The sequence below is a fragment of the Lagopus muta genome, chromosome 2 (assembly GCF_023343835.1).
Source record: "Lagopus muta isolate bLagMut1 chromosome 2, bLagMut1 primary, whole genome shotgun sequence".
NCBI lineage: Eukaryota > Metazoa > Chordata > Aves > Galliformes > Phasianidae > Lagopus > Lagopus muta.
This window is the reverse complement of record NC_064434.1, coordinates 46,818,030-46,842,616: the sequence shown is the minus strand read 5'-3', so window position 1 is coordinate 46,842,616 and position 24,587 is coordinate 46,818,030. Positions and strand designations below refer to the sequence as shown.

General features: G+C 38.4%; 1 protein-coding gene across 1 annotated transcript in view; it reads right to left on the bottom strand.

The window, feature by feature from the left end:
- Window positions 1–24,587, bottom strand: part of NT5DC1 (5'-nucleotidase domain containing 1) — a 120,058-nt gene that overhangs the window by 6,902 nt on the left and 88,569 nt on the right. The window contains exons 9-11 of the mRNA XM_048938414.1: window positions 14,071–14,189; window positions 12,696–12,854; window positions 7,004–7,172 (exon numbers count right to left, since the gene is read on the bottom strand). Of these exons, the coding sequence (XP_048794371.1) occupies window positions 7,004–7,172; window positions 12,696–12,854; window positions 14,071–14,189 (447 nt within the window). The remainder of the gene's footprint in view (window positions 1–7,003; window positions 7,173–12,695; window positions 12,855–14,070; window positions 14,190–24,587) is intronic.

Sequence of the window (24,587 nt, the reverse complement as noted above, 5' to 3'; positions counted from 1 at the left end):
CAGCTTGGATGTAACTGGCACTCGCAATGTGCTGTTTCAGCCAGCGCAGTTTATGCATCCATAGATAAAGACTAATATTGCTTTCAGTGAAACTGCAGAATTTCTGCTTTAATAGCAATCCTTTAACAGCTTTTCCCATTGTGGCTGCACTGTTTGGAGAAAATGCCTGCTGCTCCGCCACACAGAATCATAGAATTTTTTGAGTTGGAAGGGATCTTTAAAGGTCATCTACTCCAACTCATCTGCAACGAACAGAGACACCTACAGCTAGATCAGCTTGCTCAAAGGCACATTCAGCCTAAACTTGAGTGTCTCCAAGGAAGGAATACTTGTAATACACCCCTGGCAGAAGAGCTATCCTGGCACCTAGCCATTTCCAGTTGCTGTTCTGCAAGTGATCAAACTGTTATGCTATAATACTGTCAAATATTTACATAAAGACAATGTAAAAAAAAAAAATTTCTAAGACAAGATCCTAATGGCATATATTAGCCTTTCAGGGATCACTCAATTAATGTGTTTGAGTGACTCATCATGAGTGTGAGGACAAAGCCTGCCTTGCTTTTTTTTTTTTTTTCATGCATTACCATCTTAATCCAAAGGGAATATGTTAGACACCAGACTACATGAAGGTACCACCAACTTTTTTTTTTTTTTTATATATATAAGATTGCAAGTTATATAAAATTTGATCTAGTTAAAGAAGTATTTCCAATAGTTGGTGGCTTATCTACTTGCACTTCTTTCCACAATCAGAAATTATCAACATGTTATATTACCATCAGTGTTTTCAAATAAGAAACCTAAACCCACCCCACAAGCATGCGATCTAGTCAAAACCCAATTACAGCTTTAATTGCAGCCTGCAAATGAAATTATGCTGCTTGAGTTGAAGGATAACTTTAAAGTAGAAATGACTGAGTGGTTCCACCTTTCTTAATGAGTTGCTCATGAGTGCTCCCTTTAATCTTTTAGAGGTAGCTGTGCTTTGACATTTCACGGAGTAGAACAGGGATTGCAGGAACATTTCTGTCAGCTATTGGCTAGGAAGTAATTTTTTGGGTTCTGCATGACTTGACGCAGCCTTCAGGGGCACAAGTCAACACACCTTTCTGGAGGAGCAGTGAAAGGCAGACCAAAACATTGCGAATCATCCGTTTTATGTCCAAAATTACTAACAAGATATTTGATTAAATCTTTTGGAAAAGTTTTTCTCATACCCTTTGGCCAATACCGGGTCCTGAAGACTATTTACAAGTATTTGTGGTTAATAATATTTTTTTATGGTTAAGATGCAGTTTCTTGTCAGTTTCAGTTGTATTTTGCAGCTGAAAAAATAAATACATTCTATTTGTCTGTTGCATTGAGTGCATTGCTCTGTCTCTCAAATTCCGAGCACTGAAACTAGTTTCCTGGAACAGTTAAATCAGATTTAAATTATCTAACATTTTTCAATTTACACAGAGTCGGAGGAAGATGCTGCTAAGACAACCTGAGCACATCTCCAGTAAACTAACTTTGCTACCAGTTTCTTTGTACCATAATAAAAGAACCAGAAAGAGGTTCAGAAACCACATTGTATTATATATATATATATATATATATATAATAAAAAAAAATATGCATTTCTTTCAAAAAAGGTTTGTTATAAAAATGATCTCTAGGGTCTTTTAATAACAAATGCTTTTTACAGCAGCTAAGCCCACAAGGAAGTCAGAATTGCCCAAGCATTTTGTTAAACTGAAATCTCTAGAATGTATCTGTGAAGATACATTCTTACATTGGAAGTGTTAAGTAAAAGCATGGTTGTAAAGCTTTACATTTTAATGTTTACTACTATTAAAAAGTAATTTATAATATACATACTTCTATATGTGTAAGTTATGTTATATCATTATTACATTATTTGAATAAGGAAAGCGTTTGTTATTATCTCTCTGGTTACAGGAAAGTCCAATTTAATTTTAATAGGAGCTAGATTTGACTATATATAACATAATTTCAATGAAAAATCATAGAACAAATGTATTAAAATATGGTGGTTCATTTTTTTTCTGTTGTTTCACTCTAGTAATAATTACACATGATAATGCTCAGGATATAGAAATTATATATCGCCACATGCTTAGTTAAATTCATGACTTCCACAGTAATAATAAATTCCTCATGGACATTCACGTTTAAAACACATGTTGAATGCAATTTGCAACCAGTGTATGGTGGGCAGACCCGTGTATCTGTGACACACACTTTGCTAGCTCCAGTGTCCCAGCCACAGCTGCCTTCTGCTTTCCATTGTGCAGACAATTTGCAACTCTAAGCAGAAACATGAACTCCTTTGCTACGGTTCACTGGCAATTTCAGCATTATATTTATACAGCAAGCAGACCGACGACTCAAACTCCTGCAGAAAGAGGCATGAAGAAAAACTTATGTACTCTTATGGGCAAAGCATGGCAAGATTTCATATAGCTCACAAGCTTTAAAGAAACACATGATCCTCATGTGCAACATAAGTTTGGTTATTACCACATCTCCAAAATGTGAAATAAACTGTACCCATAAAATACTTTTGCACTAATCCTTTGTGTGCAAGTGCTTGGAGCTGACACATTGCTCATTTTGCCTGCAGCATCTTTTTAAATGGCAAACCTCACCATTCAGAGGTTATGAGACAAGTTCAGGAGCCCAGATTAACAACCACGACGTTTTATAAAGTTTTATTTGGGTTATCTGTATTAGGATTTAAGGCCCACTTTCTCAAGCTTTTTTGTTGTTGTTGTTTTTTTGTTTTGTTTTGTTTTGTTTTTGTTAATGCAACAAAGCGAAGAAACTTACCAGAATTCTCCAAGAATTCTCCCATAAGCTTTGAAATGAAAGAGTTACTTATCATGGAATTTTTTGAAGTGTTACTTTCATAAAAAAAATATTAACTATGATAAGATTCAAAGTAAAAGCCTGAAATATGTGCAGAATTTTTTTTGGATCATAGAACTGGCAATCAACGGTCGGCAATTTCACTGACTTCTGCAAAAGCTTGCTCAGTAGCTAAAATATGATCTGTATTTGATATTTTTGTAAATGAGGGAGATCTGCCAGTTACTGTTGGAATATCTGCATGATGCAGGGCCTATCATTACTCACACAAACATCTGGTAATTCGATGGGAATGCCACAGAGTATCAGTCAAGTACTTGACGGTACCATTCAGGTTATGCAGGTATGATAGATAAGCACATCTGCCTCTGCTTGTCACAAATCAGACTTTCTGAAATTGAAAACCATATAGTCGAGACTGTGGTTTATGCAAAATGCCATTTTTTTTCAGACTGGTCCCTACACCTTTTAATTTCTATGTGTGAACTAGAATGTAACATTCCCACGGTAATGGATCCTGCTTTGTAAAATCTGGCTTACAATATCATTGTGCTTGAAAATGGTCAAGAACTGTGAGGGAGCTGTAAATGAGGAGAGATTTAATAGCAGAAAAGTGAAGAAACAGATGGACTTGTGAATGAGGCATTGAGAACAGGAGTAGGAGTGTTGGCTTCTAATATTTTATTAACCATGTGCATGTCAGTATAATTGTGAATCTTCAGCGTTCAAATTCTTGAGAAAAGTCTTCCTGCTCACTGAAACAGGAAAGGAAAACTATCTCGTAAATGAACTTTGAACTGTTTAGAAAACTTTCAGCTTAACTCATTTCCTCTTAATATTACAAAGATACAGACTTACTACTTTGCAGTTAAACTTTTAAAAATATCATCTTAATGTCAAAGTAATAATATCTTAAATGAAGAGTTTTATTTTACCCCTTTGTGATTTCCTCTCCAGAGGAAAGTATATAGAATTTATTACAGAAGACACTTTCTGTCCTTTGGGTGATTTTAATGATAAAGAAAATGTTCTTTTTAATGCCCAAGGAAAATGTCAATTCCTCTTAAGAGACTGCCAAGGGAATTGAGATGACAAGCTGTGGCGTAGTAATCTACAATCTCACTAATACTTTGTTTGCTACAGATGTGATTAGAATTCAAAATTTCTGATGCATCTTTGAATGCAAAACCTTTTTGGGTCAGATACTGAACTTTCAACTAAAGATGGGGACAAAAGTGTAGAACAACTACATTCATTCAGCACAGAAAGGTAGTGAAAAATGAATTGGGCTGTTTTTTAAACAAGCTGTGATTTTGCTAATTAGACATACAGTTTGTGTATATGCCCTGTTATTTTATACTTTGAATGGAGAAAATCTGCAACAGCAGCGTTCCCTGTGAAGCCCTTTCCTACAATGCTCTTTGGTGAGTATCAAGTTGTTCCCTAAATTTAGGTATATGTTTAAATTCTTTACGTGAAACCATTAGAAGGCATCTGCACCAAACCCGCAAGAGGTTGGTGAAAAAAGAGAACTGTCAAAGTTGTCTCTATTCCAACTTTTCAATCCAGAGCTAAGACCTTCATTCTTCTTTTTTTTTTTAAAACACATTTCATGCATTAAAAAAACTGAAACGAGCTCAAAGACTTTTATTAACTTCCCCCCCAGACTTCTGATAACTCTTTCATAACAATTCTCATATGAATTTTGCTTAAACATTGGTGCTTTTTGTGAAACACCACTAGTATTTACTTCTGTTGAATCATGTTGAATAATTTTTTTTTAATAATATTTTTCAATGACAAATGAGTCTGGAGAATTAAATCAGGCTGTTCATTATGTACATTTTGCAGCCAAACAAGAAGAGTTAAGTGTATTTAAAATTAGCCTAGCAGCAGTTGTTTGGATCTCACCAAAGATTTTTGCAGATCACAATCTGTTAGGGCATTTATTCGTATGTGGTACTGCTTATTGCTCACACAGACATCCTAAACTGAAGCTGGTCATGGCTAACAGTGGTTAGTGGTTGAGCTCAGAGCTCAAACAAGGTTGCCTATCAACTCCAGGACCATGTCAGCTGCTCATAGAGCGCTTGCCATATGGTCAGCAAAGTGCAACTCTGAGGAGCTTGAGGAAGAGTCTGTTTGTGCAGCTTGGCTGAGGGAAGTCCTCTGCTGGTGATTAAAATGCATGAATAGGAAAGGAAAAACTGGAGCGCATCAAACTCACATAATCTGTTTGAATCTCTTCTAGTGAGTTATACCAAAATAGCTGCAGCTATTAAGCTATTTAATCTATGGCTTCAAACTGCAGCCAAAAACTTCAGGGCTTGGTGAAGTGAGGGCTCACAAGTTAAACAAGGTATTCTAGAGGAGTAAGGAATGCCTTAACCTCCGTAATAATGAACATCTGTGTTTAGCACAAACAAACAAGACCAACTTCTCTCATTAAGAAACCATAGATTGCTGTACGTTCAGCTTTGAGGCTACTGTTCAGGCACACAGCTGCAAGTTAAAAAATGTTAGTTCTCCACTTGCTGTCCTTTAGCTGTGCGGGGATGCACACAGCATCCTTCCTGATGGAGGCACAGGGTTTGCAAGGGCTCCACAGCTGATAAACTGAGAAAGAACAGACAGCTATACTGCTCCTGCACTTCAAGCAATAATTTATGCATACATAACTTGACTGTTCTCACCCCTTCATCTGTAGCTGGAAAATTCCTGATAAGTTTGCGGTCTACAGCATTTGCTAGCTGTGCAGAGCAAGCTGTGGTTTGGGGAACTGGTGGGATGGAAGATGTTCACAGAACATGGCTGACCCTGCCAGCCTCTAGGCCAACACTTTCAAAGCAAACCACAGAATAATGCTGGAAGAAGTATTAGAAGGGACTTTTACAGAAGTTACCTCTGTCTTGGCAACTTTCCTTGTTATACACAGGCCCTGTACTTCTAGGCTGAACTACAGACTGCAACGCAGTAAATATAGGAAGCGTAAATAGATTTTGCTGCTGTATCAATTTTCAACTCTGAGATATCCTTATCATATACATTGGTTCGTAGAATTTGGTTGCAAAGAGAAGGTCTACAATGTGTTCTGCCAAAGAAATAGCTGGCATATCTGAAATATCCCTCAGAAGAACTTTATTCATTAGTCTTCTGCATGAAGTAAGCCACAGATGCTGAGCAGAGGGGTTAGTAACTAATCGCTGTGGTCTTTGTAGAGCCAAATACATAATTCATTTAATATTTTGTTTATTCCCTTAGATATTGTGTATCAAAGTTCAGTAAGGAGAAATGACAAATAGAGACTACCTAGATAGAGGATCTTCACCACCACTGCATAATCAACTGATATGTACAGCAGCTGCAAAGCTTTTGCAGTATCAGTGCTACAGCTATTGCTACCAACCACACAAACCAAAGCATGGTCCTTCCAGAGATAAAGACTAGTTAAATGAAAATAAGATCTGTCATGATTGTATCTCTGGCACAGCTCTGATGGAAAAAAACATAGAAAGTCTGAGTAATTTCTCAGTTGGATGAATTTTTGGAGAACAAGACACTGCTTGTTAGGCTTCTTTTTCCCAGATAAGGAGTAAATTTTAGGCTCAATTTGTGTCCATGATGGTGCAGTTTCAAAAGGAATGAGAGAGAGAAAGAGAGAAAAGCACAGTTCTAAGCGTTCTTGGCTTCAATACATTCTTGTGTTTGTTCATCTTCATTTCAACTGTAATGGCATAAGCGAACTGATAAGATAATGAACTAGATCAAAGGGGAACACATTTTGAAATCTTAAGAAAGCTCCAGTAATCTTGCATGCATTTGTTTCCTAACATAACTCACCACCAAAAGCAGAAAGAGCAAGATAGTGTGGGGAAGACCTGAACTCCTGAAATGTTGCATCCTGTTTCTAACATGGGGCAAATGAAGCACCTAATCTTTGCAGACACAAACAAGAAACTAGCACAGCAAACACTACAAAAAACATAAACATTAGGTGCTGTGTGATAGGAACAGAATATTTTGAGATATATTTTGGATACATGGAATCTCAAAAATAAATCTGTGGCATGACAAAATTACTATGAGTACTGTAAGTTCATGAAGGTAAAAAAAGCCCCTTTCTTACCTGCAATTGCTTCAAGACTAGGGATTGCAATAGTGCTGTAAGTACTAATGCATTTACAGGACCATGTACGAACTAAAGTTTCCTCTGCATTTTCCAGACCTGGTAGTCTGTCCACGAAGAAAGAACCCCACTGCTCAGATACAGAGTAGGGAATTTTGGGCTGATATCCCTGAAATAAAAATGAGAAAACATGTAAGCTTTCAAAAAATATCTTTATGCTTTATGCAACCACAAGTATTAGTTTAAGAAGTCTGTAGTGTTTTTCTCATTTTCTGGGAAAACTCTATTTCATCTCAGGAACAATGTGACTTAAAAATACTGCAAAAAAGAATAATAATCATACTCTGATAAGGCCCCTAACTTTGATTTAAACAATTTCCCTTGGGTGAAAAAGTTGCCTTTAACCTTTTCCCCAAATACATCTGTCTGTAATTCTATTTCAGATAGCAGGACCAGCTTGCTGACTTTCTCTGCCACAGCATCTGAGCAGCACGACGCAGCCGGGAGTTCTTCCTACCAGACAGAAGTAACTCCACCAGATGCTGAGCTGAAAAGGATGTAGCGTTTCACCTGTGCTACTTTATCTGCTTCTCAGCTGATGAAGGAGAACAGAAACATGGAAACCTCAGAGAGCCACTCAGTTGCCTAACAAATATGAAAAAAATTTTTTTTTCCATGTTTGTTTTTCAGTCAACGATATACAAACTCATTAAAGCAGTATTGGGAAAACTGATCTTTATTTTCTGCAGTTCATCTTGAAACCTGCTATATATTGCCACGAGCAGCCAGAAAAAGCTCTATGAGGCCTTTGCAGAAAGATTAGAAAATGTAAACCAAAATTGCAAACTACATTGCAGAAAATCTGTTAAAGTCATTTGTGTGCAAAGAACATTTTCAGACTAACAGAGCACAGAACAGACATCCTAGCGGGTGCCTCCAGATTAGTAAACTTTTGTACTCTATTTTCCATTTAACTCCTTTCTTAATAGTTTTGAGAAAGTGCCAAAATAATTTATGTTTATGACAGAGATCCATGGCTTTCGACCGCAACAAAGCTGTTGAACCAGCCAAACAAACCCCATCAGTAAACACAGAGCAATTGTTTCAGTGGTTCTGAGTAACAGTTCTTTCTCTGAGTGCAGCTGGGGGACGGGGCAGGAGCTAATTCGGATAAATACAGACATTGATTTCTGTCTTCTGATGTAAACAGGTTGGAAAAAAACCTATATTTAGTATCAAAAATAGCAGTTCAGCTGCTGTTCAGGAGCTGCATTTTCCCCTCCCTCTCACACAGGAGCAACATCTTAGTATTTTTTGTCTTCCCATGCACATCCTGGGACTTTACATCATTTTTAATTAAGTGTAGGTAATGAATTAAACTCCATTTGCCAGCTGAATGCAGAAAACTCTTAAGGCCTTTCTAGCTATTCAGGTGATTAATCAAAAAGCTCCATCAAAAGTACTGGACCACATAAACATTTAAACGAAGACAAGGCCTTGTTTATTGACAAGTGAAACAAATCTGAAGCTCATGCTTTTTAAGATGTGTCTTTGTAGTAAGAGGAATTGCTTTGTTCTTTTTCAGAGATCTGATTCAGAGATCTGATCTTGTGGGAAATTCTTAATTGTTAAGGAGGAAGAAGATAAATTCAAGATTTATAGCCCAAGCCCTTAATAAAACCAAACTCAGACATAAATATTGTCATCCAGTCATCTGGAAGTGGACTCCTGATGTTTTGCTGCTGGCTTACCTCCACATCACAAGTGCAGTTTGTAGAAGGCATTATCCTCATCCCAAATGTGAAACAAAAGCTGTAAAATGTTGCCCACGTATTTAAGAGGCATCTGCTGCCACTCCATGTATCATTCCTAACCACTGCCTACAAGATGTCTGTATCTCACCTGAAGCGTACATAGCCCACAGTGAAGGTAGGACGCTATGCCACAAAGCCTACACATTTTCCTACATACCTGGAGATGTGTTTAACACATGAGCGCTGTGAGTTCCTCCAGCCACCCCTGTAGTAACATCTCCTTGCATGGCTACAAATCCTGCCAAGTGCTTCGCACCCTCTTCTTTGGTATGTAACACCTCCCCCTCCCCACCCTGAGGGGTGGTTTTGCTCTCAGGCATGCCAAGCAGACAGCAGGAGGAGGTTGCATATTGACGGTAACAGATCAGGGCACAAAGCCTTACAGACTACATCTAGACAGCAGGGAGAAATGATTGTACAACTGTGCTCCAACACTCAAAGCTTTCCACTAAATCAAAGCACCTGGGATGCTTATTATCTCCCTTACTTTATTAACTGCAGATAAATAGGGCTGGCTAACAGACCAGACAGGTTTAGTTAATGGGACCCTTGGGAAACAATGATTTGCTGGCTTACAAATTGCCTGTAGAAAACTGAAATGAACAGGGAGCTGAGCTCTGAAGTTCTACCCTGTTTGGTAAACAGGAGAAAGAAAAAAGGATGGAAGGGAGACGAGTGAAAAGTAAAACTGTAAAGCATTGTACATTTTTTAAAGGCATTATTGAAATGAGGGTTTGCCATCTAAGCCATTGTCTTTGTACTGAGCAGGGGTTACTACAATTGCTTCACTGTATACCGTATCCTGTGACACTGATGGCCATATGCCTCATGCCAAAGCAATAAAACCACCACTGACTCTTAGAGCTTATAAAAACAATGCTAAGAATACAGTTCTGCCTGTGTAACAGCAGGTTTTTGAGGTACTTCCACCAGCAGAACAGTGCTGGTAAGGGACACAATGAACTGATGTACCTGAACAAAACAGCCACGCCATGTTAAGGATATTGCTTTAAGGATATCCCTCTAACTGGCTGGGCTTCACAGCAGCCCATCAGGTTGTTCCTGGAAGTACCATTAGATTTGTGTTGAAGATAGTAGGAATACAGAGAGAAACAGAGCCAAGAGGCCTGGAGCAATCAGCTATTGGCTGAGGTCACTCAGAGTCCTGGAAAGACAAGCCTCAAGGGCTTGACCTCCTGAATAGCCACTAGGCAATACTGTGAAAACCAGTTTTCCTTCTAACTGCAGAAATATCAGAAATATTGTCTATATCTGCCAATGGCTTCTTCCCTTTTTACTCCATTCACTCCTGCAACCTTGTTTTTTATATGCTGACTAGCTCCTCCATAATGATTTCCCTTGAAATCCTAGGATGAAATCCAGCTTTTCCTAGAGATTTCACTGATGAAATTGATCACATATTTAAAGAACAGAAGAAAAAAACAAACCTCCAGCCAAGCAAACAGACCCCTGAATCTGAGGGGAATCTAATTTCAACACAATACTTGCTTTTTTTTTTGTTTGCTTCTTTTTATCTTTTCTTTCCTTGTATGCTGCCATTCACTTAATAGCTGAGTAATTGCATAAATAGTTTTGCTCTTCCCTTGCTCATTTGCTTATGACTCATACACTCAAAAGAACTGCAGTTGTTTCCATAATTTCGCAGTTCTGTGTATCTGGCTTATATCAGGCATTTAACTGAAGTGGAAAAGACAAAAACTGTTAATGAAAATAGAAATTACTTCCAGTTAGAGTGTGAGGAGGGTTTCTTTCCCTCTCTCTGTTAGTGGTGAAATATCATGTAATGCGACTGAAAACAGTTTTTGTTATTTCAAAATTTGCAATTGCAATTTAGAGGCAGTATTTCATTTATTTAATAATATTTAGTGAAGATTGATAGAAGGGAGGATTGTGTCTTGAATTAAATTTTCACTCCCTCTTTGCACACCCAGCATGGCATGCAAAATCTGCAACTGTATTTCTGGGAAATGAATGAATGGGAAGGCAAATGAATAATACCAAGTCTTGTTTGCTAGTGTCTAATTTTCCTAGAACATCTGACTTTGTGCAGTCCTCTGAGTTGGCTTTCCTCCACTCATAACCAGAGGGTTAATGGGAGAAGTTGATTAGGGGAATAAAAATAAAACTTCCATGGGCTTGTAAAGGGAATCTCTTTGAACTAGTCCTGTTAAGTCAGTGGTGTCCAGTCAACTGCAGAGATATGGATGTGACCTGTTGTTCAGACTCCAGTGAGCAGCATGGTAATGAAATAACACCACTGACCTACATGGCCCTCTTGGTTCTGATTCCTTTAATCAACACAATTCATTTCTCCCTTGCTTACTTGCTGTCACTGGTAGCGGATGTAAAAGGAACAGGGGTTTTCTGTGGCAGAGGTGTTATCTCCTTGAGTCTATCATGACTGCTACAGCTTTAGTGAAATGTCAGACACCTGTATAAAAGTCTCACTTTCCTACTTGATAACTGCAGTGATAGAGAAGATACTTCGACGAGATGTATTGCAACAAGATAAAAAAATAAATCATTATCAAGGGCTTAGAAACACATCACTCAGTAACTCGTCTTTTGTACTTCTAGAAAAAGAAACATGTTCTGGCTGCTTGTTTAAATACACCGGCTTCAGAAGCATACATTGAGCACGCTTCAGAACCAATGGCTGAGATAAAAAAAAAATCTTAGGGAGATGTGTGTTCAAAGGAGCAATGAGTCTCCAATCAGAGGGACTCCAAGATTTATGGAGGATAATAACTTATTTTTACAGTTAATTACATCAAATTTTATTAACCTATGTAACTCCTCACATTTCCTTTATTCTTAGTTCTCTTTTTTTTTTTTACTGAGGAGCACATTTATCTTGATAGGAGACTGCACTTTGTTTGCTTTTTTTTCTTTTTTTCCCTACGCTTCAGGAAAAAGCCCAAACATTAATGACTACATTTCCTTCTTTATTTCACTGAGTGAAATGTCCTAGTCTGACCTCAGTTTAGAAATCAAGACAATGGGGGAAAACATTAGATAGAAATATTAAAAAAGCAGAGAATTACTAAGAGGATGAATTTCCTTCTTCTTGCTATCTGGTTGCAGAGTTCCCTTGCTGAAACTGGACTGTAGTTCCTCAGCATGGCACACTGGAGGTACAACTATACCATCTAAGTGTTGTTCCTTACCTACTTAGTTCTTCAGCAGTGGAGAGAAAGAAAAACTGTAGTAAAATTTCACCCTGAGGAGCACTTAGAATGGTACTAATGTTAAGGGCCTGCTTCCCAACTGCGATCAACGTGAAAATTTTACAGTTTTTCTGAGGTAACAATCAGTGGTTCACATCTGACCATTCTTAGAAACAGTTCCTCCTATCTGAGTGCAACAGTCATCAAAACAAACAGCCTCTGCGGGAAGCAGCAAATGAAAAGTTCTCTGTATATAAGGAAAACACAAGCAAAGCATATTTCAGAGAGAGAAAAAGAACTTTAAAACAACCTCATAAAAACTATGGCCATGCATGCAGGGAATTGTCATGAACTCAGCGAAACTCAGGTGCTGGACCTGATAAGCTTCTGTGAAACTTCTTGCAGGACACAGAACAGGTTCTCGTTACTAGAAAGGAGAAGACTGTGTTAAGAACAAGGGACTCTTTTTCTGAGTTATCTCAGGGTAATGAAGGCTCTGTGATGCCCATGCAATGCCAACCTGGGACAGAATGGTGTGGTCCTGATGTCACCAGGAGTGTACGTCTGTGAGGCTTGGAGCCAGCAGCCTAGTGAGATAAACAGGCTCATGCTCAGCACAGGTGGCAGGAGGGAGGCTTTTCTGCAGCTTACTTTCTTCTCTTCTAGGAAATATTGGCAAGGAACCCTTACCTCATATTTTCCTTTCTTCTCCAAGGGCTCAGATTCAGTCTCTGTAGGCACCATAACTTTGTCCCCTAGAAGCTCCTCCAAGATGAAGACAGTTTCCCAGTTGCTATAGTGACGAGCTGGGAAAATATCTGAGTGCATGCTGTCACCAAAATAAACAACCTATGAGGGAAGCAGTGAATTAAAAGTTCTTTGTATTGGAGGAAAACACAAGCAAACTGTATTTTGCAGAGAGAGAAAAAGAGCTTTAAAACAACCTAATAAAAATTCCTCTGTGTTTACAGTTGGCCACAACACACACAAATCTTATTAATGTTTGGGCTTTTATCTTCAAACAGTTCAGTAAGGAAAAGGCTGCTCCACATCCCCTCCTTGCTCTGATTCTCTCGGGGCACTGCCTGGGAATGCCCACGTAGGACTGGCACACATGATGGCAACTGAGATCTCTGACTGACAGAAATAGTTTGCCAGGAAGCAGTGGAAAAGACTTAAAAGAAAACGCACAGACCAACTGGAATGCTTGGAACAACTTTGGAAATGGGAAAACACAGAATATCTTGAGGATTCAGAACTCTTCTCTACCCAGGTGGTAGTCAACCCATTACAGAAAAAATACTACCACCTTCAAGTAGCCTTTTCATCCATGCTGAGTTGTCATTAAAGTTATCCTAATTTTCACTGATGTCACCCTTTCACCTATTTGATTTATTTCCTCAGGGAGATGGATTTTCTGATGATTATCTGATTCTACATGCAACTTCAGAAATGCATAACAAAGCACCCAGAATAAAACATCTTAGCTAGACAGTTTAAATATTCTAACAACAAAAAGACATATACACTCTTTCCAGTTCTGGACTGCAGTTTTGAAACTTGCATCCACCAGGAATGGTACAACATTTTAGATTCTAGAACAGGCCCATAATTGCTAAATAAATTATAAATAGTTGGTTACTGGAAGACAGTGAAGGAGCAGGCAACTTTAGCTGTATTTTGTCATTCCTGATGCAGCTTTTGTCATACATCCGAAGAAGTAGTAACTGCATGCCCTGCCTTCCTTTTAGAGCAGGGAGTGTGCACAGACCTTTTCACAAAGAGCAAGATAGGAAATACTGTGTGTTGGAAAAGATATGGAGTAAGCTAACAAAGGTGAGTCTATCACTTTGTGCATTGATAGGTCATTTCACTAAACACCAGCAACAAAAATGGATGCAATAGTCAAATTTGATACGTAATGGAATTGTTCTACCCCAAAGCAGTGTATACAGAACAAAAATTAATGATTTATCACATCATCAACTGTAATGCAAGATCATCTGATGATATTTATACGGAAACAGAATGTCTTTACAAAGATTTAATTCCACTTTTAACATACCTTGGGGTCCAACTTTCCAGTCATCTTCTTCAGTAGTTCATAAAGATGGATAGCATTACCTTGGGAATACCAGCCGGGCTTGTCCAGTGATAACAGAGCCTCTTGCTCTTCATCATTTTCTGGAACCACCAAGCAAAATTGCCTGCTGTTAGTAAGAGCAGCACAGGCTCCTGTATTTGTAAGACTTGTGAGAAGCTGCCTGCACACTGCTTAGAGAATGTAGTCTAGCATGACATGAAAACAACGCCAGGGTCTGGCAAGAGGTTCAAGTCCTGGTACTGACTGTGGGTTCAGTCAGATGTTTAGTAGCTGGGGACAACTTGGATATAAAGTCACAGTTAAGATATGATCTTATACACTATCTTGTTCAGCAAGCAGGAAATAAAAAGAAGTTGGAGTAGGCTGACATCTGTGAGGAAAGCAGCAGTTGAGCCTGATCTGCAAGGGCTACAGAAGAGCTAAGGAATCAAAGCCATGAGCTTTGCCTCCTAAGGAAAGCAAGAAAGGTAGAAAATCACACTGCAGACTGATGGAGGAGATGCTATAAATCTAAGGCGAAACTCTGAGAGAGGGCAGACTGTAAGAATGTGTTCCTTTCCCAGAATTAGCCGCCACTTTCAAACACTGATATAAATGCAATGAAACAGGCTGAGGTAGTTCTTTCAGACATTAGCCACCCTCAGCACATGCAATGAACAGTTTCAGCCATGATCCAGTTTTGGGCAATTTACAAGATGGCTTTATGTTTAAGAGCACTAAAGACGTGCATGGCAAAGTTAATTGATCCTTCTGAAAGAGGAAAAAAGAAGAACAAAAAAGGGAAGGAGATACATAGAGAAAGACAGCAAATAATCTTTTAATATTATACATCTAAGAATTTGAATAAACACAAGATTTATTCTCAGACAAAACAGTTGTATATTAAGGATATCTTATAAAGTATGAAGAAATAAGGAAATTCAAAGTTGATGCTAACAGTTCATGTAGAATGTGTGAAAATGTCTTTTCCTTCGTTCTGTTTGAGAAAATTGATATTAAGTAAAATAACGGCCATTAAAAATTCTCCTTCATTTTACAGTTCTTATTTTTAAATTACATTTGACCAAACAAATTTTCATCAAATGGAAGCTGTCAGATTCCAGCAAATCTGCTTTATTTACTATGCATTTTCAGACTTTTCTGTTAGGCTGGCTGAATGAGTAGACACAATTTTCAAACAACATGGATGCAGAAAAAGAGCATTTCTCAAAGCAACTCTTTTGAACTGCCACCAAAGGTTTCTATAGCTATCACTATCTATGACAATGATCTCTCCATTTAGTCAGTCAAGAAAATAGAAGACAAAAACAGAGATATTGATGTGAACTTTTTAGAATAACTGCAATAGTGAATTTACAGATATAAGCTCTATGAATTGCAGCAGCACCAGGTGGCTCTGGAAAAAGGCTCTGCTTTACTGATTCTATGGGAAGACATGGGCAGCATGGGCTGAAAAAATTGACTCTAATTACAAGGTAGATCTCTCACTCTCTGAGACCCATTACTGTCACTGTTAGCTATGGGATTCATCTCACTTAACTTGATGCATCCTGAAGTCAGACTTTAATTTATAGTTACAGTTTAAACTAGTTGGCCAGGCTTCCTTGGTAAGCAAAAGAGTGCAATAAGCACTTTCTAGAGGTGCCAGCTCTGTAGAAGTAAAATGCTTAATTAAACTAGAACTTCACTTTTAGACAGTGAAATTAGGGGAAATTACAAGGCTTGGTTTCCTCAGTTTGTGGAGGCAGCAAACAACATCTATGTTTAATTCATTACAGGAAAAATCTTGATTTTGGAAAGAGCTTTAGAAAGCTGAGAAATTACTATAATGTATTTGAACAGGCAGACCTTGCATCTTGAACAATGTCTGCTTGTGCTCAGACAACTAGCTCAAATATGCAGCAACTGCATCAATTGTACTTCTGTAATCCAAAAGGAGAAGAAATGCACACTTTAAAGGTGTTTCAGCAGCAGCAAGTCACTAATGAGAACGGTTTCTAATCCAGTTCCACTTTCCCTGTGGCAAAATATAGTCAGGAAAATTATTCTTTAGCACTGGCTGTTAAGGCCTCTTGTGGTAGTTCTGCCACGTGAAAATATACAATAGCTTAAAAACCATTAATGACACAACTGACTCTGGCATTGTATTATTTCCATGCAACAGCAGCTCCATGACAGTGCTTAAGAAATTTATATACTTCCTGCAGAAGTGCAGCATAAACGTGATTATGATAGTTCCAAATTTATACATCTCAGATATTCCCAGTGTAACTTTGGCTGAAGTTAGACAAGAGGAAATCTGCTGCTGACCTTTCTTCTATCTTGCTGTTATTGATTCTTAAAAGTTCATTCAAAGGTCAGAACACTGCTATGAGTATTACTGCAACAGGAAGCCACACACACATAGGCGGGGATGCTAATGCTTCAGGTCTTAGAAGTTGGGCGGAAAGGGAGATGTCCTGACAATTTCAAACAGACTGGATAACCAAAAAGAATTTCTTAGATGATTTAGATAGAGCAACTTGCTTCCTTCTGAAGTCTAATATATCACTGCAGCCTGGATTCCTGGCTCTGGCTGCAGACTAAAAGCATGCCACAACAAGAAATGGAAAAGCATCAAGAAGGTAAAATTAAAATTATTAAAACCAGAAAATTATTCTAGTAATACACTCACCCAAACTTCAACAATGATTCAGAGCAATTTTCCTGAAGGGCAGATAATGTTCCTTTTTTAACAACGGCAACAAAAGCTTTACTTATGCTGGAGCTATATTAACATTGCAGGAATGGCAATTTGAATATTGCTGGGTCTCACCTTGGGAAATATATTTTGATTCAGAAATGTAACTCAGTCACCATAAGCAGATACGGTTCTTCAGATACACCAACTCACTAATATGACTCAGTAAACTACTTTTCTGATTTTCTTAAACACACACTGGAAGTTTATAACATGGGCTGAGGAACATCTGGTTCCATTCTAAACAAATATGCAAAAAGTAATCACTGAAGCTTATTCCCACTTAAATGACAACTGTCGGTAATTTACTTTGGCGCAGAACGGCTTCCTTGGAACGACTGCTCATGTTTGCTCCCTGCAGCATGCTCTCTGTTTATTGGCCCTACCTGCCCAGATGGGTGCCTGAACACATGAGGTCTTGAGGTTATGTCCACAATGAATGTGAACTCAGGGTGTGGGCCTGCATTGTGGTGGATTCCCACCAGCTCACCTGCAGGGCCACCCCCACACTGCTGCTTGAGCTGGAGGCCACACGGTGTGTATCAGTCACAGCCGGACAACAACCTTCCAGAGAGTTGCCAGGGAGCCCATGGATACTTGCATTCTGGATCGTGATGCCAGCCTCAGCTGTGCTGAGGTTTAACTGCAGTCTGTGGTGCAGCTCCCTGACAGCCTGTTCCTCTGCCTTCTTGTCTTTCTCCTGATACTCATAATTGGGAGTTTCTGTACAAACTTTGTTAAGCTCATTAAGCTACTGATATTTTTTGTTCCTTCGAACTGTGCAATGGAATGAAAATGTCAGTGGGCTCTGTTGCCTCTCATGTATATGCTTGACCTGCCTTCTCCTTATGAGGAGCAACTCTCACAGGCTCTCACTACACACAGGCACTTAGCACAGATGCGTTTACCAAGGCTCTGGTTACAACTGCAAGGGACTCTTATAAAAAATGCATATTATGACCCACCACTGTCACATGTCCCTCTGCAAGTTAAAACAATGTCATTCTGAGCCTTGAGGATATTAATATAAGAGCCTAATTATGTTCCAGCTTGGCTTTCTGGCACAGCCTAATCCTGGATGGCATTTTGAGTTCACTTAAGAAGTACAAGGCCTCCTTTTCAGCAGGTATCTCAGAGCAGAAAACCACATCACAGACAAGACACGGCTAAGTAAAATCCCTCTGGTGGCTTCTTCCAGCTCTAAAGGCAATGAGATGGGATGAGATAAACTGTAGACTTTCCCTACAGACCACATCCTCCATGAAGAATGCTGGTACAACTTCATCCCCGAGGGACACCATGGGTGATGGACAGTGCAACAGCACCTGAGTAGTCCTTACCAAACCTGCTAAGGATTCAATTATATGGCCCGATAACATGAAAGTAAAAGAAAATATGCACTTTCAAATTGTCCTGGGCATTTAAGAACCACAGGCTCCATAGAGAAATGAAACACATATATAAAATGCTTTACATTTCCAGTTTCAAGACAGTATTTTTATTTTTTGATTGAAATCTGCATTGGTGCCAAAGATTAACTGTGCTAAACATTACAATATGAAGAGACAAGATTGAAGTTTTCCTTGCTTGTAAGAAAATCATTATTTCCTTTATAGCAAGTAAGTTTCTTTTGAAAAAAAAAAAAAAAGATTATTGTGCTACAGGAACTGAAAATGTATCACTACAGATTTAGCAATTTATTTTCAAATCTGTCAAAGCATTAATTTTATAGCCAGAAATAGTCTGGCTAATGAACAAAGCATTTCTATTTAAAACATTGATATGATGAAGTACAAGCAAGGCCTTTTTCCCTTATTTCTGGAAAGCGATTCATCTGCAAGTTCATTTCTAATTATAGCTCAGGCAAAGATTTGCTGAAGCCTTTTCATAGTTTTATGAATTGTACTTATAACTCAGAGAACTTTGTTTGGAAAGATAAGAGAGAAATAAATGCATAATTCAATTAACTAAATAGGGATTTTTGGAGAGGTGCCAAATGGCAAGATAAGAAATAAATTTCCACCCCAGAATTGTTGTATTCTGAAATCCTACATCTCATTAGTTTTGTAAGAAGATTCCCGAGATTCGTACATGAGAAACTTGGAACTCTCAATATCTGGATAAATGTCCTCAAATGTCCCTATCAATATTATTATTGTAGTTCTCCTGCAGATCCCTACATAATTATGGAGAGAGACAAGATTTTCCAGGAAGTATTCCAAATTCAAATAAGCTAGGAGAGATATTGTAATTGAGAAAACAAAACAAAACAAAGCACGCAATAATTTAAAGAACATACAGTTTAGTTCAAGCAACTGACTATAATCTTTCTTGCTAGAATGTACTTTACAAAAAAAGTTGGCATTTTTTTACCAAAAAATCACCCAAAATTTGGCATTTGCAAAATATCCTTTCTTCTGCTGAAATATTGGGTGTCCATGTTACAATCAATATGAACTAAATTAATTCTCAGGAAATGGGATTTCAGTAATGACTCATTTTCTACCATGTTCATGTTCAGAAAGAATCTGCTTCAGCCACGGAAAATTTGCAGGCTGTATTGCTCTCTGAGGAAGGGCTGCTCCAGGATGCTGCAGGCATAAAGAAAAGTAAAGACAAAGGACCCTTGGCCCAGTTCGGATGCTAAGAGGTGTATTTGGGAATATTTTCAAAAGAAGTTCTTTACTTTTGAAACCACGCTAATCTAAACCGGAGTGGCTTAACCAGAGCATTGTGAGAAGACTGATTTAGGCTATTTTGGACTGTGTCCACAAGCGTGGAGTTGGGCGGCTGTGGAGAATCATCATTCTTCTCAGGCTGATGTTGTGGCTGACAGTATTAGATTTTGGCTAAGCAATATGGGAAAACTCAGTTTTTAGGGTAAGATGGCCAAGAAAAGCATTCCTTGAAGTTTTCAGGAAAACTGGAGGGAAGCACCAATGACAAGATGAGGCCCATCAGCCAGACATTCTGATCTGCAAATACACACAATGTATCTTCCTTGCAGACTGCAATCATGGAGGCTATCATAACCCTGTAAGTCCCTCTAGCAGCATCTAATAAAATATGGCATGCTGGGATTTGACTTTGGAGCATACTTTTCTACACAAAAAATTGACGCTGCAGTGTGATGGGGAAAGGTTTCCTGCCCTACATTTATTTGGGCCACAGACATTAAAAGAAGAAGGAAAACTATTAATAAAAAGACCAGCAGTTCTTTAATCCTCAATTTCAGCAAAAATATTTTTTTCCCCTATATTTTAATATTTCAGGTATAAACTATATCAGATAAAGTAAATAGACAGTTTGATTCTGAAGAAGCATATCTCCATACAGCATACAGCAATATAGAAACTGCTGCAAGGGCTTTTGATTTTTATTCCTTCAAAATCTCTAAAATATCTGCTTTTAAAGAGAATAATTATTGAAGTTGAGCAGCTATACATAAATACTGTTATTAACGCATAAGTATGTGCAAAAAAGAGGAGCAGATGGGATACAAACTACTACCTTCTTTAGTTTATACTCCAAGTAGCTAGTAAAAAGTTGGAAGGAAGACCTGCAGACACATCGTATGCCTGTACAGCTTATTTCAGTGTGAAAAGATAACTAGATCTATACAAATTGGGAAACATGAAAGAAGGTATATAACTGACATACAGAAAATGAAGGCAAATTCCTCATCACAAACATAGTCATTTTCTATTGCCCCTGCTTTTGTGAAAACTTATATTACTTGTATTAACTCTTTTTTTACCTCCTGCTGAACTTCTTACCTAGAAGTCATAAACTGTATGCAAAAAGCAAAACAATTGATAGATCTTGAAATAAATAAATCTGCCTGTTAATATCTGCTGAAGCATATGATGGCTACAGACAGTGGTTATTAGAACCTGACTCAGGCTGTCCCTCTGCCTCAGCAATTACAAAGAGAGCAACCCCACCCAAACCCATGGCAGTTTCCTCCGTGGCTGTCAAGGACAGCTGCCAACAACAGTGACCTTCCTGCACCCTTATGGGCAGGACGTGACTGACAGTAAGGTCAGTTCTGAGGTCTGGAGACAATGTTATGGCCTTGTGGACATATGTGACTGGATGAATTCACAAGAGAGGCAAAGAAGGTGGCAAGGTTATAACAACTGACAGAGATTTCAAAAGCTTGTTAAGGCATGCTCCACAGCCAGATGTGTGTCTTCAACAACAGGGAACATTAGGATGATAAAAAATGAGAAACTCTGTTCCTAAAAACTGTATTAAACCTACTGAGATACAGTGTAACTTATAATTTAATAAACTAAATGAAAAAAAAAAACCCAAACATTAGGAAACTGATGTTCTAAGAGGTGAACTTGTATTGAAGAATCAATAGATTGAAGAATTGAACTTGTATTGAAGAATCTGTAAATCTCAGAACAACATAACAGAGTTGGAGATGATAAGGAACAAAGGAAACTACTACTTTCTGGCAAAGTAAGTTTAGGCACGCCAGTGGGAAGACTGACATGAAAAATTTGTAGTAATGATTTTTTTTGAAGATGTGAAAGAGAAATGATTCCCATGGCACTTCCTATAATTCTGCAGTTCCTTGTCTGTGCACTTTGTGTGGTTTGCAAAACCACCCTGTGTCTATATGAGCATGCGATTTACCTTGTTTCTCAGAATCAAGAGCACTGTGCCAGATCTCCGTATGCAGGAATTTCACAGATAAAATCACCCGCTACTATTAGTGCCGAAAAAATAATCATCTTGGAATGCTCAGCATTAGTCTGGCAATATCACAGAGACACCTGGAATCTGTGGACAGTAACAATATGTAAATTCCTTTTGCAGCAGATAAGAATCAGTTCAGAATGAATACATTTACTGACGAAGAGAAAAAGTCCTGGGATTGCTAACCCTACCTGGAAAGACATGCAGTATACACATGTAAGTTTAAGATGTCTGGACTCCTACATGAGCAATAGAGAAAAACTGAAGAGCAAAGAGGGTGAAGAAGAATATGGTACAACACTTTTACCTTTTCCTGAGCTTTCAGCTCTGTGTTCTCCAATATTCTATTTCTCCTATACAAGGAGGTAGAAGCAGAGCTACTACACAGCTAGTCAGTTCTCTACCCACCTAAATTTTCCCCAATGTACAGTAAATCCATACCTGCTATTTATTGCAGTTTTTACCTCTTTGCAGTTGTCCCACGCCCTTCATAAACATTAAGTAAGCCTCAGGAATTAGAAGTTGGAAACTGGGGCAGAGATTCAGTGTCATATCAGAAGATGATATAACATATGAAGATGATATGACATACAGTATGACATATGATATATGAAGATGTTCAGGGGGCTGAAGCACCACTGCTACAAAGGCAGGCTGAAGGAGCTGGGTTTGTTCAGTCTGGAGAAGAGTGCAGAGATACCTCATTATAGCCTTCCAGTATTTAAAGGGAGATTATAAACAAGAGAGAAATCAACTTTTTATATGGGTAGTGATAGGACAAGGGGGAATGGTTTTAAACTTAAGGAGGGGAGATTCAGATTAAATGTTGGGAAAGTTTTTCACTGAGAGTGTAGTGAGGTTCTGGAACAAACTGTCCAGAGAGGTTGTGGATGCGCTGCCTCCGAAGGTGTTCAAGGCCAGGCTGGATGGAGCCCTGGGCAATCTGATTTAGTACTAGAGTACTAGAGGCTGATGACTCTGCCTGCGGCAGGCGGGCTGGAACTTATGATTCTTGAGGTCGCTTCCAACCCAACTACTCTATGATTCTATGATATCAAAGCAGACCAGATCTCAGGCTAGGCTTTCCTCATGATTCACCTTAGTGCTCTCACTAAACTTCCAGGTCTTCTAACTAGCTTCTTTCACTGTTTGCTTCCAATAGCAGATCTGATGCCTGCAGTACAAAAAGCAACATGTGCTTTCCGTGAAAAACAATTCTACAAACTAACCTTAATAAAAGCTTCAAATTTTGGAAAAACACATAAGAGAACTCTAAAGCTTCTTAATGAAAACCAGCACCTTCATGGAAACTACGCTGAAAGGAAGCTTTCTGCAGTGGTTGCCAGTCCCCATCTGCCAGGAATGTACAATACACAAACTTCTATTTTTGCTCTACTTCAAGCTGCCTCAATCCCAATTTCCAAACTGATGAAAAATCAAACCACAAGGTAACTTTGAAGTTTTCTGTCTAAGAAGAAAACAAAGAGAGAGAGAGAAAAAATAATATAAAACCTATTTCATCAGTTTTGTCTTACACATATGTAATCTATGCCAAATAATTATTTTCCCCTGTTAAGTCATATTGGTCAATCTACCCATGATGCAAGGAATCATCTGAAAATTAACTGTGGAATTCCAGTGGCTTAGGGACTATTATGTGAAGGTTAAGCTAAAAGTCCACCAACCAAACTCACACATTTCCTCTGAGTCTTAAAGCAATGGTAAATTTTACAATTCTGCAGGCATGAGAGTAGGCTTGCACAGATCACAACTTTCTATTCAGCTTTGAACTCTCTGGTTCAATTCAGTTGCTAAACTACTGGTATCTAGTGGGATTTGAGACGCTCTGTTGTGCCCTAAGATCTTAATCCACTTGTAAACTTAAAAGACATGGTTCTTACATATAGCCTGTGCCACTTCTGCAAGACTTGTCTTTGGGTTCCTTGGGACTTTCAGTCAGCCCTGGAGGCCTATGCTCAGGACACAGTGCCCCATAGCTTGGATTCCGCTCCAGATGCAGAGACACAGCATAAAGGGTCTACAACAAGAAGCACAGCCACTGCAGACTGCATCATTAAGTCACGTATGGGACTAATGTACCCTACAGTGTTGGAATTTCCATTTGGGCAATTTGTACAGCTCTCCACTCAGTGTTAGTTCTTCATTGTCAAGTTAAGTAATGTAAAAAAAATGATGGACAGCTGGGTTAGTTTCCATGTATACTGGTTTCTATATCCATTCCTAGTATTGATTGATTTGTCTGTTCTTTCCTCCCCAGAATAGATCTCTGTGATTTTTAGCCTAGGGAATCACCATTTCAGTGTAGTTATCTGACAATTTTTGCTTAAGGGGGAAGCTTGCAACTGAATGGCAAAAAAATCTGAAAACTACCCATCTCTCAGTTACAGGTTTGGCAAGAAGAGAAGCCAACTAATACATCAAGGGCATAATATTTAATTTGTAAAGTGAAGTAGAATCTGTGTGAGGCAAGCTTTCCACTTGGACCTTTTCTATTCTGTGGACAAAATAAAACATGTTTGTTCGACCAACTTATCAGAAATGCACAGAAGAGCTCAGAAGGAAACACATATTCTCCTAATCCCAAAATAGCAACTGATTTACATATGTTTTGTTTTCCTAATGTTCCTTTCAACCCTTTGAACTTTCTAACTTAGCTCTGACTTTGCTGCCCAGTTCTGGATGGATGCTCTTATGCATGCTAGGAAGTAGAATGAATATGAAAATAAATATTTCATATAACCAGAAGGAATATTTTAAAAAATAATAATTGTTCTATTCTAGAATTCCTACTCTGAGAACTGGGTGGTGTCTGTATACATAATCCATACACTTTCTTCAAATATTTTGTTATTTTAGCATGAGCCCCTGTGTATCTGATGTAAAGGGGCCACAAGCTACTTGATCATTAATAATACATCATAATATTCTCTTCAGTAAACTAAACTGAATGAGCTTACATTTCAAACCTTCAGTATTTCTATGGAACTGTAAGAATAAGTACTGACAA